Genomic DNA, 15716 nt, shown 5'->3' on the forward strand with positions numbered 1-15716 from the left:
ACTAGGTTCTCACAGGAAAATTTTGCTTTTATCTCCTGATGACCTACATTAACCAAAATGGGGGTTTGGGGGGGAAATTAGGCTATGCAGTACCTAACTGCTCTGGTGTCTTGCTAGGCCATTTATAAATTCCTACTGAAATGGGATTATATCAGCTAGATAGAACACGTATCTATTTCAAAACTTTCTACCATTGCCTTTTCTCTTAGCTCTGTGGCCAGTACCAATCCTTTTCCTCCTTCAATTCTTTCCTCATTTTGCTCATGTGTTCTTAAACAACTGGACCAACAGTCAAAAGAATGTGCTAAATGCACATGTGAAACAGAATATGGAAATATATATATATGGAGTTTAAAATTAAGCATTTCCCACTGAAAAGAAAAAAAAAAAAAAGAAAATAAATATAACCCCCTCAGCCCTCCTAAAGCTGCAAAGCAGAATTTAAACCCCAAGGCGAATTTAGAATGTGAAAACTCAACCAGGAAGTTCTGAAGGCTTAGGAGACAAAAAATAAAAGCCAAACTTTTCCACAGACATAGAATTAAGAACAATTTCTAGATTGATGAAAAGTAACATTAAACATACAACAAAGCAAGCACCCCTAAGCAATTCACTTAACAAGCAGCGAAACATGTGAAATGCAGTATTTACAGTGAAATGCAGTATTTACATTGTCTTATCATGTCATTTTAATAGAATAGGAAATTGGATTTCAAGTTTACAGATGATGTGTTGACCAGATTTTTACCCTATATAATAACTGCAGAGATCATCAAAAGCCAAAAATCACTCCTTATCAACTTTCTAGATCTTAAGAAAGCATTTGTGAATACTTTGGAATCCCTAACATATTTACAATATGTCAATAAAAATAATTAACATCATCAAGGCTTTATAGAAATATACAGACTTCAGCACTGAAATAACTGCAGGCCTAAATTAATGCTTTAACCACATCATTAAGTGTCAAAGTAGAACACCTTCTTCCATGTGGCACTAGCATTGGCTTCTTAAGAGTAAGAATATATGGAAAAAAAACTTAATTTAACAATATAATTCAAAAAGTCAAAGATTTTTTCATATCTTTTGTCTTCTAAGTCCTCTGTCCAAGACACAGATACTCATCACACAAAAACAAACGATTGGTTATTCAAAAAAGATAGTGTTAATAGTAATGAAAAACTAGTTTCACAGAAACAATGCAGCTTTTACTTCCAGCAGTGTGCCAGAAATCCAAGGAATACAAGAGACTATTCAACCCACAGACAATGCAGTGTGATATCCAGAAGTAAATAATGTCAGAAAGCAGCAAGGCAGAAGCTTCGTTCACCAGCTACAGCTCATTTCATTATTTGACTAATAATTAATTTAAAGGTAATCTAAGGATATGTGCATTCCAACACCTCGAGGCAAAATCCCAAAGCCTGTCAGAGCCAGAGGGCCATCTCCAGGGGCTGGCTCAGCCAGGGGAGCACACAGAGATCACAGCCAGATCTCCACAACCTCCACACATCTCAGACACTGCTCCTTCCCACTCCAGCTGTGTAGCTGAGGGTGGGATTAGGTCACTGTGGTCCAAAGGCTTGGGGAGTGCAGCATTCACATTCCCTGAAAAATCCCTTTGACCAGGATTTTTCTCCTCAGAAGCTGAGAAGCCTCAGAGAAAAAGGAAATCAAACTCTTATCTCATTTGCTTCTCCTGTGTTGTGCTCACATGTGGAATGTGTTTGGAGATTGTTTACCCACAGGTGATTGTTCCATTGCTTTCATGTGAATTGTTTTCACTCTTTGGCCAATCAGGGCCAAGCTGTGTCAGGACTCTGGAGAGAGTCAGGAGTTTTCATTATTATCTTTTTAGTCTTCTGTCTGTATCCTTTCTGTATTCTTTAGTATAGCCTTCTGAGCACATGGAGTCAGATCCATCATTCCTCCCTGCCACAGGGGTCCCCACAAATACAATAGGGGAGGTCAATAAATTGTCTTTTAAAACTTCTAGACATCTACATCTGTAGCATATCCATGCCTACTGACAAGTTCACTTTTATCAACAGTCTTTCAAAAGCTTGAAGAAGTAATCTGCAAACTCCAGGCATGTATGGACCAAAAATTAAAAGCCATTACTGCTGTTCTCTGAAAATGCTAGCAGGCCAAATGCAAAAATCAGTGATGGTTTGTTGTTTTTCTAATGCTGTAATTGCATTAAATAGAATGACTAAAATTAGATAGCATTCAAGAGAGAGATTTGAATTAATTTTTTTAAAGTGTATTCAGGCTTTATAAACAGAGACAGTAAAAGAGAGACACTAGGGTAAGCCGTGGCAAAGCCCTCCTACAGTATCCATGCAAACAGGGGTTCAGTAGTTCATCCACATTAAATATTTGGTCTGTGTTTTTTCCTCAGATCTCTGGGTTTCAGAATTAACATTCAGATGGGGATTTTTAAAATTGGCATTTCATAATGGGCTTCTTCAAAAACATTTGATTAGAACAGAATGTGGTAATTCTCACAGTTGCTCTTTCAGAGGGCAATTGCACCTTATCCTTGGTAGATGATCCTGAGCTTTTCCCCATCACAACCTCAGAACTCAGAGCTGAATTAGCAAAGAGCAGTTGAAGAAGACAAAAAAACCTAGTTTCTGAATTTCCCTCGTTTTTATTACAACTAAATGAGAAAAAAAATTGGAGGATTGCAATTAACAGGAGAATTGCATTTCTTTGTGAATGAACATGCCAGTAAGCACCAATTATTCCATGAGATGTGAAAGTATTTCCATGAGATATAAATGGTGAAATCTGGGTGGATTTTCATGGGACATATGTGTTTTCAAATTATGTTTTATCAAACATCACATTCCTAAACGGGACGTGATTCTCTCAAAATAAAGCATAAAACCCACTGAATTTGGCAAAAGCAACTAATTTTAGTAATAGCAATTTCAAAATCACTTTACCCCTTAATTATTCCAGAAGAACCCAAGCTAAGGAAAACGCTTCCAAAAAATCCTTACTAAATGGTTGAAGTTCACCAAAACACATTACCAGGTTCTAAAATTTCTTATTGGAAAAGGTTTGACAGTGTGGTCAAATAACATTTTACTTTGATCTATGGAATTACAGTGAATAGCCTTTCACTGTCACTGTAAATAACAAATGTAAGAAGCTATTTAGAAGAAGCTATTTATATCCACCTTGTTAATGGTGGATATACAGCTGTATTACCATTATGCCTCCTCTTCCACCTGGTTTTCTCCCAATGAGCAATCTCACATTTTGTGGCATCCTGAAGTGCAAAACAAGATGAGGGTTTTCCAGCCCTTTCCTGTAAGATTAGTTCCAAATAGTGCATTACCTCTCATGAGACAAGTGTCAAGGAAGACTCTGAAATATCCAGACAGTCTAAAGAAATACAGAATTTTTTGAGATGCTTTATCTGTTTGTTTTCTAAACTTTCAGATATTTAACAAAGATGAATTTTTTTGTACAGATGCTGAAAACATTCAGGAAGAATTTAGCATGAACCTCACTGCAGGTAAATCTGATGCTCCAAAGCCCTGGATGTTTTTTTTTTTTTTTTTTTTTTTGGAGAAATTTGAGAAAAAAAAAATGCATCGTTGTCTTTATCATAAAGAATCTGAATGTCTGTAAATTTTCCAATTGAAAACCACAAGGAAACTGCTAGAGCCCAGGGAATTCTAAACAGGTGTGGAACTTAAAAACTTCCATGATTAGAAAAACATGGTGGAGCTTTTATCTATACAACAAAATTTCCAAATCAGCCTTAAATCAGCCTCAAGTTAAGAGCAAAGTTTTACTGCATACTTGAAGCCTTTGGGGCTGATTTACATAAACAAACACGAATTTGAATATTTATTAAAATAAACAAATTAAACATAATTATGGTAGCTATAAATTGATGCCAATGCCTCCAAGGGACTTTGTTTTCTTGTTCTGCATTGCAGTCATTACTTATGTTCACCATTCCCATTGCTTCAGGAATTTTGGCTTATCTTGGTTCAGGAGTCACTATTGGTAATTGCATCAAATTCTGTAGCTCTTCCTTATTCATTATTCCCAGAGAACTGCTACCACTAACTTAGACCTAAGAATTGCACTGTAAACTGAAGACAGTTGGTTTGAATTATGTTGTTTTCTCAAGTTATAAGGTAGTTTCCATGCAAGTCTCTGTTACATTTCTTTTTCAGACTATTCCTAGTAGTCTAAATAAAAAGCCAAATAGAAAGATCTGTTAAAAAGATGTCTATAGTTTGCTTTAAATACTTAACAAATTAAATAATAGGAACATAACCACGCATTTCATATAAGAGGCAAAATCCAGCAAATCTAAAAATTGCTTTTTATAAATTTCTCTCAGAAAATATGCCATCCCTATCTTTAATACATGTATTGAAGTAATGGCAAAAATGTTATGAAAATATCCAGGTTTAACATAAATGTTATGAAGTGTTTAAGTATTAGCATTCCATACAAAGTCAATGTTCATTAAAAATCTGTGGAAAAAAACTTGGTGTTCTCTTGTTCAATTATATGATTAGAAATCAAAAGTTGGTCCTCATGACCTGATTTGCAGTCCAAATCATTATATTTTCCAAAGCTGGACTACCAAGTAGTAAATACTTAAATTTGCCCTGCTTTTTCCCTGAAAATTAGTTTGTGATGCAAATTCTTGTTACTTCTGCAACGTTAAACAGGAGCAGAGAGAGGTGTGCAGGAGAATGACTGCAAAGAGCAAGGCCAGTTCACATCCACTGCTCTTCAGCCAAACCAGGGAACAAATCATCCTTCCCAAGGACAAACATGAAGGAGAAGAACAGTCCAGAGACACATGATGTCTTGGTGCTGCCTCCAGATTTGTACAGCTCTGCTTCCAACACAATGCATGGCTTGAAGTGCATTTAAAACCTTTTTAAGTAGTTCTTCAATGTATTTACCTGGAACATGCCAAGCAGACAAACACAATGTCCTGGAATTGTTCAGAAATCTGCTTTCATAGTCTGATGGGCAACACCACTCCATTGTGCCATGCAATCCTCCTGCCAGCATAAACTTGAGTTGTAGGAGTATTTGCTGAGACACAGAAGGTTTGGGCACGTGACCTCCTGCAGTCAAATCCTACAACATCTGCAAGAAACCTGGCAGCAACCCAGCTGAACGAGCAAGCTGTTGACATGTCTGAGAAACATACAGAGTCCTCTAACAAGCAGCTCGACAGTCTTGTGGAAATTATTCCTTCTAGATGGATCAGCACTCGTGAATCATTTTGCAAGATCATTCTTTCCCTCTCACATCCACATCAGCCTGCCACTGGAAAGACTGATACACAAAAAGACAATGCTGCTGTTTTTTAATCCTGCCAAGGAACTGGGAGTCATATCTATCACGCATATGATTACAAGTTGGCTCCATGAGCTCTTATTGCAAAGTAAGTCCAGAAAGGACAAGTGTGCAGAAAAGCAAATTGCTGCTCCAGACCATAAAGGATCTGTTCATAGCCCAACAACTGATGCAGCCCTATCCATGAAATTCTCAGCTGGAGAGCCAGATTTGTAACTTACAGAGGGGACCTGGGCCTGACATCACTGATGCAGCTGAAGTTTTTTTCACACTGGGCAGAGAGGGCCAAGGCACCAAGTTTACAGAATCCCATCTGTAGGACACAGATAATCTTGAGAAACTGAAGCCCACAGTATAAATAAAACCACCATGTTCACTAGATCAGACTTTCAGCTTGGCCATCTGGGGTCTAAGAGCAAGATCCAGATTCCAGATCTAATTCTGAATAATTGGTACAGATTCTTTTAATTGTAACTCTTAAAATGCATAGCATATCTCAAAGATAACTCAGCTTCAACATGCTTCATGAAGACATTGTTTTAAGTGGAGTGTTTGTAAATATATCAGCAGCTCCAAGGATGGTGGGCACACTACTGTGCCCTGCCAACGAAAATGGTAACAACAATTAACACAGTTTATTTATGCTTATTTTGAAATCTTTTTTACTGGTCTTACTGAAATAAGCCAAACCAAATCAAATGTGGGCTCTGGGCATACTGCACATGTCTTGATGCTCTGGATTAATTTGTACAGCTGTGAAATTCTCAAATTAACTATCTGAAAGTAATATACTGACAGGAGACTGTGGAGAAGAAATGCAAGTCCATGGGAGAAAATTAGAAAATGGCATAGTGCAACATAAATTGCCCTCATGGAATAGCTGCTGCTATAACAATAAGTCTGTAGTTTCACAACAGTATTCCATTAGCACCAGCACAGGTAGTTTCAACAACTTACTACTCTATAAATCTTGAGCATTTATTAAGACTGACGCCAGTCATCTCCTTGTCATTTTATAAATGTACATTACTAGATTTATGACTCTAAAAATCTCAAGAAAGAGGAAAAAAATTACTTCTTAGAAAATACATTATATAATCAAACTGCCCTTCCTGTTTAAAAAATCTATTTTCACCTAAGACTCAAAAAATTTTGTCTGTTTGTAGCAAAAGATCAGATATATCATCAATGCTTTCAGAATTATCAGGTTTTGAAGCACGGTTTATCTGCTAAACAAGGAAGAACATTGTCTTCTGGGATTGTATTTGCAGGGTGCCCCATGGCAGGGAGGAATGATGGATCTGACTCCATGTTCTCAGAAGGCTAATTTATTGTTTTATGTTACTATATTATTTTAAAGAATGCCAAACTAAACTATACTAAAGAGTACAGAAAGGATACAGACAGAAGGCTAAAAAGATAATAATGAAAACTCCTGACTCTCTCCAGAGTCCTGACACAGCTTGGCCCTGACTGGCCAAAGAATCAAAACAATTCACATGAATCCAATGAAACAATCACCTGTGGGTAAACAATCTCCAAACACATTCCACATGTGAACACAGCACAGGAGAAACAAATCAGGTAATTATTGTTTTCCTTTTTCTCTGAGGCTTCTCAGCTTCCCAGGACAAAAATCCTGGTCAAAGGGATTTTTGAGAAAATATGAACGCCACATTCTGGGATTTGCAAAAGAATCCTAGGACCTAACATCTTCTGAAATGAAGAATTTTTAAATGCTTCTTCTCTAGGAACTGAAATGCTGTTAATATCTCATTAGTGACTATTAACCACTCAAACAGCAAAGTAGCCAGAGTCATGGAAGACCCAGAGTACCTATTATGATATCCAAAGGTGCTTATTATGGCCTTAGGCTCACAATAGCAACATGCAGAGACTGCCTGAACAGCACCAGAGGCTGCCAAACTCCTGTACTCTAGATTCCACATCACTCTCCCGAAAAATGAAAATCAAAGTGGACTTTGGCCCAGGTGGTATTTTTAGATGCAGGGATTCAGTCCTAAAAAGGCCTTCTACAGAAACAAAAAATTCAAATATAATTCAAAGTAATTTCTTTGAAGTTTGACTCTTGTGATAGATTTCCCCTTGTCCAGTGGCACAGACAGTAGGGTGTTCATCCCCAAGAAACAATAACACACAGAACCTATGAGTGATCCTTATGCTTTGTCAAGTTCTAATACTTTTCAGCTATAGGGACTTCCTCCTCTGGGTGGGGTTTCTGTGTAATCAGCCTACCAAAAGATCTCTCTTTCAATACCTTATTCAGTATTTATTTTTAAATTTATTCAATTGAAACACTCCTTGGCAAGAATTTTCCAATTTGTATGTAAACAAGGTCTCCCTTTTTCTTGTTTGGCTTCCACCAGCTTCATTCAATATCCCATAGTTTTTGTAAAGAAACTGACCATTTACCACACCATTCCTGATTTTGCCAGTTCCATCACATGCCCCTCTTTCCACACTCAAGCATCCTAACCTATCCAATCACTCATAAAAAGCAACTCCATTGTTTCCTTCATGCATAAAAAGTTATGCCTTTTTTGCCTGCATCTAACTCCTAAGGAAAGAAGACTACTTCTTCATCACAATCCATTTAATCTCCTTTTCAGCCTCTTTAAGCTCTATCCCCAAAGTCACATTACCAGGAGTTTCCTATGTATTTTGCAAATGTCCCCAGTATCCACAAGTGTTTCCACATGACAAAAAAAGGAAGTGTTGATATCAACATGACAATCTTCCTTCCAGATTTGGAACACACAGTATTTTGGGAACTTTTTTGATGTCTGTTTTCCCAATTTACTCCACACTCAAAATAGCTGATGCTGGCCTAGGGGATTCCTGAAATCTGAATGAAGGTCAATGCTCACTAATAAGAAAGGGAATGATACAGTTTAGTTAACAAACCAACTGCAAAACTGACCTTGACTTGAAACTTACTGCACAAGCTATTAAACCAGAAGCAATAGGTTCTGCTATTTTGTAGAGTACTGCAATATGAATTTAGGGGAATTATGGCAAAAAACCTGATGACTCAGTGCATGTAATATTAGCTTTTAATGCCTTCTTAAACCTGTTGCTATTGTTGCTAAACTGGCCAGACAGCCCCAAAGAGCTTCATGAATTCATGATCAGTAGTACATATTAATCAGAGCAGGATACATCATCTTTCTTTAAGACAAAACTATACCCAGATTATTATATGAAGCTTTTCTATCAGAACAACTTCACATAGAAGGTAAAACTTTGCTTATGAAAGCAGACCAGATCTTCAAGCTTGCAGAAGGCCTTGGTTAAGATGACACACACTCCCTCCATTAACCACATCATGACTTATCATGACTTCCTCACTCAGATGCAAGCTGGTGCAGCAAGCAAACTGATCCTTCTGGCTCATTTTATGTCATTGTCATTATACAGCTGCTTCTATCTAAAAGAATTCAAAGTTACATACATGGTGAGAAAAGTCAGTTATCTATTTTGACAGAGGCTGAACTCCATAGAAATCAGTGGCTTCTCCCAGCTGCCAGAGAAGCCATCAGGGCACCTTGGGGAAAGAACATGTTTCTGTTATCCTGTGCAGAGTAAGGGTCAAATGGCTTCAAAATTCCACATCTACTATTAATGAAATGCATAAAAATGATTCAGGGGAGGATTGTGGAATCCTTTCTATGCTAAATTTCATACAGCATTATCTCCTCATAAATGTTCTTGGCACCACAAAGTCAGATTTCTCACTGTGAAGACTAGTCCTATTGCCCAAGAGTGCTAGACAGGGAATTAAAATCTGAAAGGATGAATAGCTCCCTAATAGTATACAATGATACAAATCTATTATTCTGCCATTTCTTTGAATTCTTACTAATTATGAAATAACATGCATTGAGAAAATAGCAGTGAGGTAGATTTTTTTCCCTTTAAATGCATTGTCAGTTGTACCGGCCCGATAAATAAAGACCAACAAATCTAAATAATGACCCCATATGGGACTGCAAATGTCCAATTGCCTCCTAATGTAACTCAGAACACAAAAAACAGTACAAGTAACTCTTCTTTCTGCCTAGCTAGTCCCTAGGCTCAATCAAAAAGACTGCCCTGTGTGTTTTCTAACTTGAAAACTACCATGACACTTAGGTAAAGACAAGCCAGACTGTATGATGAAGGGGAACTCCAAAGCCACCCAATACTTCTACTAAAGAAGACCTGATTATAATTTGAACTATGAAATATGACAGATAACTTCTTCTACAACAACAATTATGAACTTGGAACCAAGAAAAACAACTTACACAGGGGCAACTGACACAAGGCTGTCAGTTCTCAGACCAGCTGACAAAATTTATGCCATGCCCTAATTCCTGCTACAGACAAGTTATGAAACATCAAGAGCAGAAAATGTGATTTCTGTTCTTGGCCTCTTTTTCACCTGTTCTTTATTTGCCTGTTTTAGCTTTCAAGGAAGATGTACCTGAATGCAACCAAAAATGTAAGAACAGTTTCATATTGAATGTGGTAATGTGTCAACCATTTAATTCTACTTCTCCAAGAAATGAACTTGCTGCACTCTTGAATGTTTCCCAGTAAGACTGTCCCATGAGAATAGTTTAAATAAAAGCAAGGTTGTGTTCAATCAAGTCCTTAAACGGATCCTTCCAAAACTCCAAAGTATCTTCTAAGTTTCACATTTTCCATACAATTCCTTCAGCTCTTCACTGAAACCCCTCCCAGTACACCAACAGGATCTCTAAACTCAAGGGACAAAAACTAACTATAAAGTTTTATTATTGGTCTCCCTCGAGCTGCTGTTAGAGGAGAAGACACTTCCCACAGCTACTTATTATTCCCCTTGAAAATAAATACAAGGACCATATTTTCTCTATTGCCTAGCACATCCCACTGCTAGATCTGGTTTATTCTCATTCTCCACATATTACAAGTACTTTTTGAACAACTCCTTTGCATAGGTACTTAAATAAATACCAAATAAACATTACTTCCATCAATTTCATATTGCAATTTTTCTACACAGAGCAATTTCCTCCCCACCCATTTGCAGAATCTCCACATATAAAATCTCTTAACTGTTCAAAAACACCCTCAGTACCAAAATGGTGGGATACATCAGATACTGATATTAAATGCTAGAGTGTTGACCAACACTTACTTTGCCAGGCTTGTTTGCATCAAAGCTGTTTTCTTTAAATTTCTCCTGCAGGGTCTCAGCTAGCCGGCAAAGCAAGGCACCATTATCCAATTTCTCCATAAAGGTTTCTGCTGTTATTTCTCTACCTGAACATCAAACAGAAAGTTAACATGGCAGAAAGCATGCAATGGTATAGGCTGCATTTGTGTAAAAAGAGAAATAATAAAAAAAAAAACAACTGAAAAAAAGCTTTAACTGAAAAACTTGCATTACTTTAAATATTTTATGAATAACCTCAATACTCCTTTACTTGTAGATATACAGCAAATTATAAAAAAAAAAAAAACATGCTTTCTTTGGGAAGGCATGTGATATTTGAAAAACAGTTTTAGCATATCCAACCCTGTGCATTTCACTTATTAAGATCCAGTGCTTTGAACATAATGTTTTAAAAGAGAGAGTACAGCAGGAAAATGGTTTGCACCAGTGTGCATGTGCAGTTGTAGCATGAATTGCTAAGAGTTGATTTTGTAACAGAAGTAGAAAAAAGGAAAGGGTGGTATATTTTTAGTAGACTCTTTAAATCTTGATCCTGCAAGAAGTAGAGAAGACAATGGCTGCAATGCTCTTTTTCAGAAGTAAAGTTAGGTACAAAACAAAATAATGGAGAGTAAAATTTCATGTTATACATCTACTTGCCACACAGATCAGAATTTTCACTAAAAGAACAAACCTGAAACACCCTGATTTTAAACTCTATCACAGTATCTGTGCTAACAGGCACTGTCATCTCTCCTGCAGCGGGCCAGACAAGCTTACACAACAATGAAATCACATCCCCCTGGAAGAGGGGATCTCTATGAGGAGATTGCATGCTGACCCCAGATGGGAAGGGAATTATTTACCACCCCAGACTAAACTTCCAGGATCCTAACAGAATCTTCAGTAAAAATATTCCTATTTGCTGTTGCAGGTTTTTCGTTTTCACATTTCTACCAAAAAATTTCCCTTTACTTTAGACACTATGTTGACAAGCCTCTGTATTTTTCAGCTCTTTTAATTTCCATTCATATCCAGAGAACATCAAGGACTAATCCTTGTTCTTCCAATTATGACAGAATTTTTTTTTCCCTCCAGTATTTAAATATGCCATTTAGGAAATACCTCATTTTTCATAGGCTGTTACACAGCATGAATTAGCAACAATAGTCTAGTGTGCCAAAAAAGAAAAAAGAAGAATATTTAAAAACTGAAGTGAGACTCGTTCCTCATCCCATCCACATCCACTCCTGCTTCCATGAGATGTCTGGAAACTGAAAATATGAATCTGTTTAGAGCAGGTTCACTGCAATTTTTTTGTCAAACAAAATAGGAAAAAGTAAAGCTTTCCCTTATCTTTTTTCTAAGAAGAGAGGAAATTTTTCCTCTCTTCTAAGAAGAGAGGAAAAAATAACATTCAAAAGTAACAAAAATGAAGTATTTGCATTCGTACTGAACTTTTTGCTGTTACATTGTAACCATTGATACTCCATGTCGCAATATTGAAGACAGCGGCATTATAAAGCCGTAAGATTTAAAAAAATGCTGTAGGAAAGCTGATTTTTCTAGGCCCTTGTCTGAAAACTTTGAGATACTTGAGCATCTTTTGGGCAAAACCCAAAATGTGAGTCCTTTCAGTGTGGCAGGTTAAGATAAAAATGATAAAGATTGTTGCAGCGAACCCTCTTCAGACACAGCACACTTCTGTTTTCATTGAAGCTAAACTTGTTTTTTTCTAACACATTTTACTTCAGAAATATATTTTTAACATGAAGATTTTCCCTTTTTTATTCCCACTTGATTCGATTTGCCATGCAGCCCACTTTATTGCTCCTGTGTGCATAAATGACTTCTCCAGGCAAAAGAGCAGCAGCAGCACTGCAGACATGCAGTTAGCTTATGCCTAACTGATAATATTTTTGCCATATCTCCAGATTAAATGAAGCCAGGAATGAAACTATAATAGCCCAGACATAAAAAAACTGAACAGCTCAGCATCTCAAAAGACTTTGCCACCATTCTAGCCTACATATTTTCCCATTTGCCCCATCAGCATTTTTATAAAATGTTCTAAAGCCACTAGAAAGCTAAATTTTAAAAATAACTATGCTTCCAAAACTGCTTTTATTTTTATAGTAATATTTTATATTACTTTTTATAGTACTCTCCTTCTTTTCTAAAAAATTTATTTCAAGTATCTTTAACAGATTAAAAATGTTTATTTTGTCTTGCAACACAAAATTTTTTCACAAGCACAAACCAACCCCCCACACACACATTCTACACATCACTTCTGTCCTATGCTATATAGCTGCATCATTTCATAATAACAGAATGTTATCAAACCCCTAAAACTTACTTAAAGATATTTTGTTTTTACAAAGATATAAAAAAATTTGGTTATCTTCTTCTGCTATTCAACAATATATTTATATTCTTTTAAGTGCTGAATTGCATTAGCAGTTTGGTCACTGCATATTGTACACTAAACTGGATTATTTGAGTTCTATTTGCCTTTATGAAATCTGAAAGAATGAGTTTTGCATTGAACATCTGTCTCCAATGAAAAGTATATTAGGTGTCAGCTTTCAGTCCACTGTATTTTATGGCTTCATAAGGTGGCATTTCTTTGCTGAAACAGACACGCTGACATATTTAACAGTAGAAATGTATTGATTCAAGTAAGAGTAATGTTCATAACCTGAGGAAAAAAATTGCTCCATGTATTTGTATGGAAAAAACATCAAACTCCATTAAAAATGTACAACTCCCCCTGTAATTACCAGAAAGCAGTTGCAATGTTTTTACAGAATGGTAATAACATTAAGTATAATAAAAAAACAACACTGAAAGTATGAGAAGAAAATGCAGGAGCACGAAGGCTTTTGGAAACCTCTCAAGGGCTGCCTACCCTCCCTTTTACCACAACCACCAGAAAAAGTCCCCTCAAAAAGTCAAAGAGCTGAACACCTACCACTTGCAGACTGTGAGCCACTATCTGTAAGGTCACCCAGTGCTGGGGGACTTAATAAAACCAGACTGGAGGTCCGTGAAGAAATCATGGAGAGAGTTCAGCCCTAGAGGCTGAAGATAAAGTTTTCCTTACAGGTCTCAAACACCCAGAGCCTTCCCAAGAAGAGATGGAATTAAAGACCCAGGTAGCCAAATCTAGCCAATTCCTCCATCACACACTTGATGTATTGTATTACACACTTGGTGTAGTAACTGCAGGGCAAGACTGACTCCAGCCTCACAACCTGCTCTTGGACTACTTTAATTGTATCTTTTGTGTAGTGACACAAAACCAGTAGTTTATGAATAGAAATATTTCACTCGAGTGAATCTCTGAAACATCTACCCTACTGAGGCCCTGCTGAAACAATTGCTCCTGACCTTCTCAATTCACCTGGCATATAAATGCAAGAAAACAATGTGATAAAAATAAAGAAAACCAAGATCAACGACTATGCATATACAAAACTGGTTCTTTTCTGACAAGACTGCTATGTTCCCTACAATAGCTGACAGTAGGAGAAATAATTTTGAAAGCATTGAGACACTATTACTTACTTGAAATGGGTCACACAAAAAATTCCAAAGGCATGCTGACAATAAAGAAAATTATAAAGCAACTCAACTAAGTAAGAAACTATATCAGTGCCAGTAGAATCACGGGAGGTATCGGTGCTGTGAATATCTTGATACTCAGACAATTAAAACCTGTATTTCGGATCGATCTGAACAAACCGGGGTTGAAAATGTTCTGTTACAGAATGCTCTTAGGCAACAAGGTGAGCAAGAACACTAAGATGACACAGATTTAATTCAGAATCAAAGAAAGACAGTTTCCTTGCAGAAGACTCACCCTTCTCCGACTTCAAACTCTCTCACACTTTCAAACACTTAGCCTTGTCTTCAGCTTGATGCCTCTCCGGACATCCTCCCCTCTGTTCCTTTCCTCCAAGCCTCCTTCACTTTTGCACCCAGGCAACTTTTACATGCACCAAACAATGTTCAATATTTACATGTCCAATTTCTCAGCATCTTGCATTCCCTGGCCCCTCAGCTACGAGCTTCTGAAGCCCTCTTCTGTTAAGAGGGCTCAGGTCTGAACCTTGGAACCCAACATATGCCTGAGGTATAGTCAGTCCCACGTGCTAAATGAAGCTGGATGGGATAAAATGACAACATAATCCTCTGCAGCTTGTAAATAAACTCTGGGAATGGGGAAAAAGATTAGAGGTCCACAAAACAAAACTGCCCAAGAGGAAACAGGGAAACCATCTCTCTGTACCTGTCCTAAAATACAGGCTGGTGAGGAGGGCCACTCCTCCTCATGTCAGCCATTCTGCTTCTCCAGACACACAAAAGAAAACAAGACAATACTGGAGAGTAAAGCAGACAAGCAAATGTTTCAAATTGCCATTTTGCCTTTACTAGAGGAGTTCTGTGGCCCAAGTGTGCTAATTCCCATATGCAGCTTGCTCAGGGTGGAAGAGAACTTTTCAGTGTCCACAAGAATATTCTACTAAAATAAGTACTTGTACAATCTACCGAATTTGGAGCTTGTCAGAAGCGAAAGCATTCCCAAATGTTTCATTAGCTCTATACCTAATAGAAACAAGGCTCAGAGATCATTATGACTTGCAAGTCAGCTAGATTAGCCCATCTTGTTGGCTTTGTCACTGCCACTCTTGACTGAGACACCAACGCTCAACAGAGAGAAGCAAGGGCAGGAGACACAACATCTGTGGCTGCAATCTTCCTTTCCAGCAGACAAACCACAACACTGACATGTCCCACTTTGGAAATGCTCTAATGTACAATATCACATGAGTTAATCCTATCTGACACGGGGATTTCATCTGCAATGTCCTTTTTCCATCCCCCGGAGTATAGACAGCTAAAATCTATTCAGCAATGGAGCTGTAAAGATGAACTGTCCTGTCAGAAGCTCTGAGTTTCTCTGACATGGTTCCAAAAAATAATTAGCAAAGTGCACACAAAAGTACTGGTGATTACTAAACAAAAACCCCCACAACAATGTCCATGCTAAATTAAATATGCAAAGTCTCAGGATTAAAAATTCTTCCAGCGTTGTTTTCCAGCCACACCATGTATCTCACTTTTCTAATTTATCAATTGGGTAAGGTCAAATTCTAGC

General features: G+C 37.3%; 1 protein-coding gene across 1 annotated transcript in view; it reads right to left on the reverse strand.

Moving 5' to 3' along the window:
• GAS2 (growth arrest specific 2) overlaps window positions 1-15716 on the reverse strand; it is a gene marked incomplete at its 3' end in the record, with an annotated part of 75521 nt that overhangs the window by 56917 nt on the left and 2888 nt on the right. The window contains exon 2 of the mRNA XM_084207109.1: window positions 10535-10659. Coding sequence (XP_084063235.1) covers window positions 10535-10659 — 125 coding nt within the window. The remainder of the gene's footprint in view (window positions 1-10534; window positions 10660-15716) is intronic.

This window comes from Fringilla coelebs (assembly GCF_963513975.1).
Source record: "Fringilla coelebs genome assembly, chromosome: 6".
Lineage (NCBI taxonomy): Eukaryota > Metazoa > Chordata > Aves > Passeriformes > Fringillidae > Fringilla > Fringilla coelebs.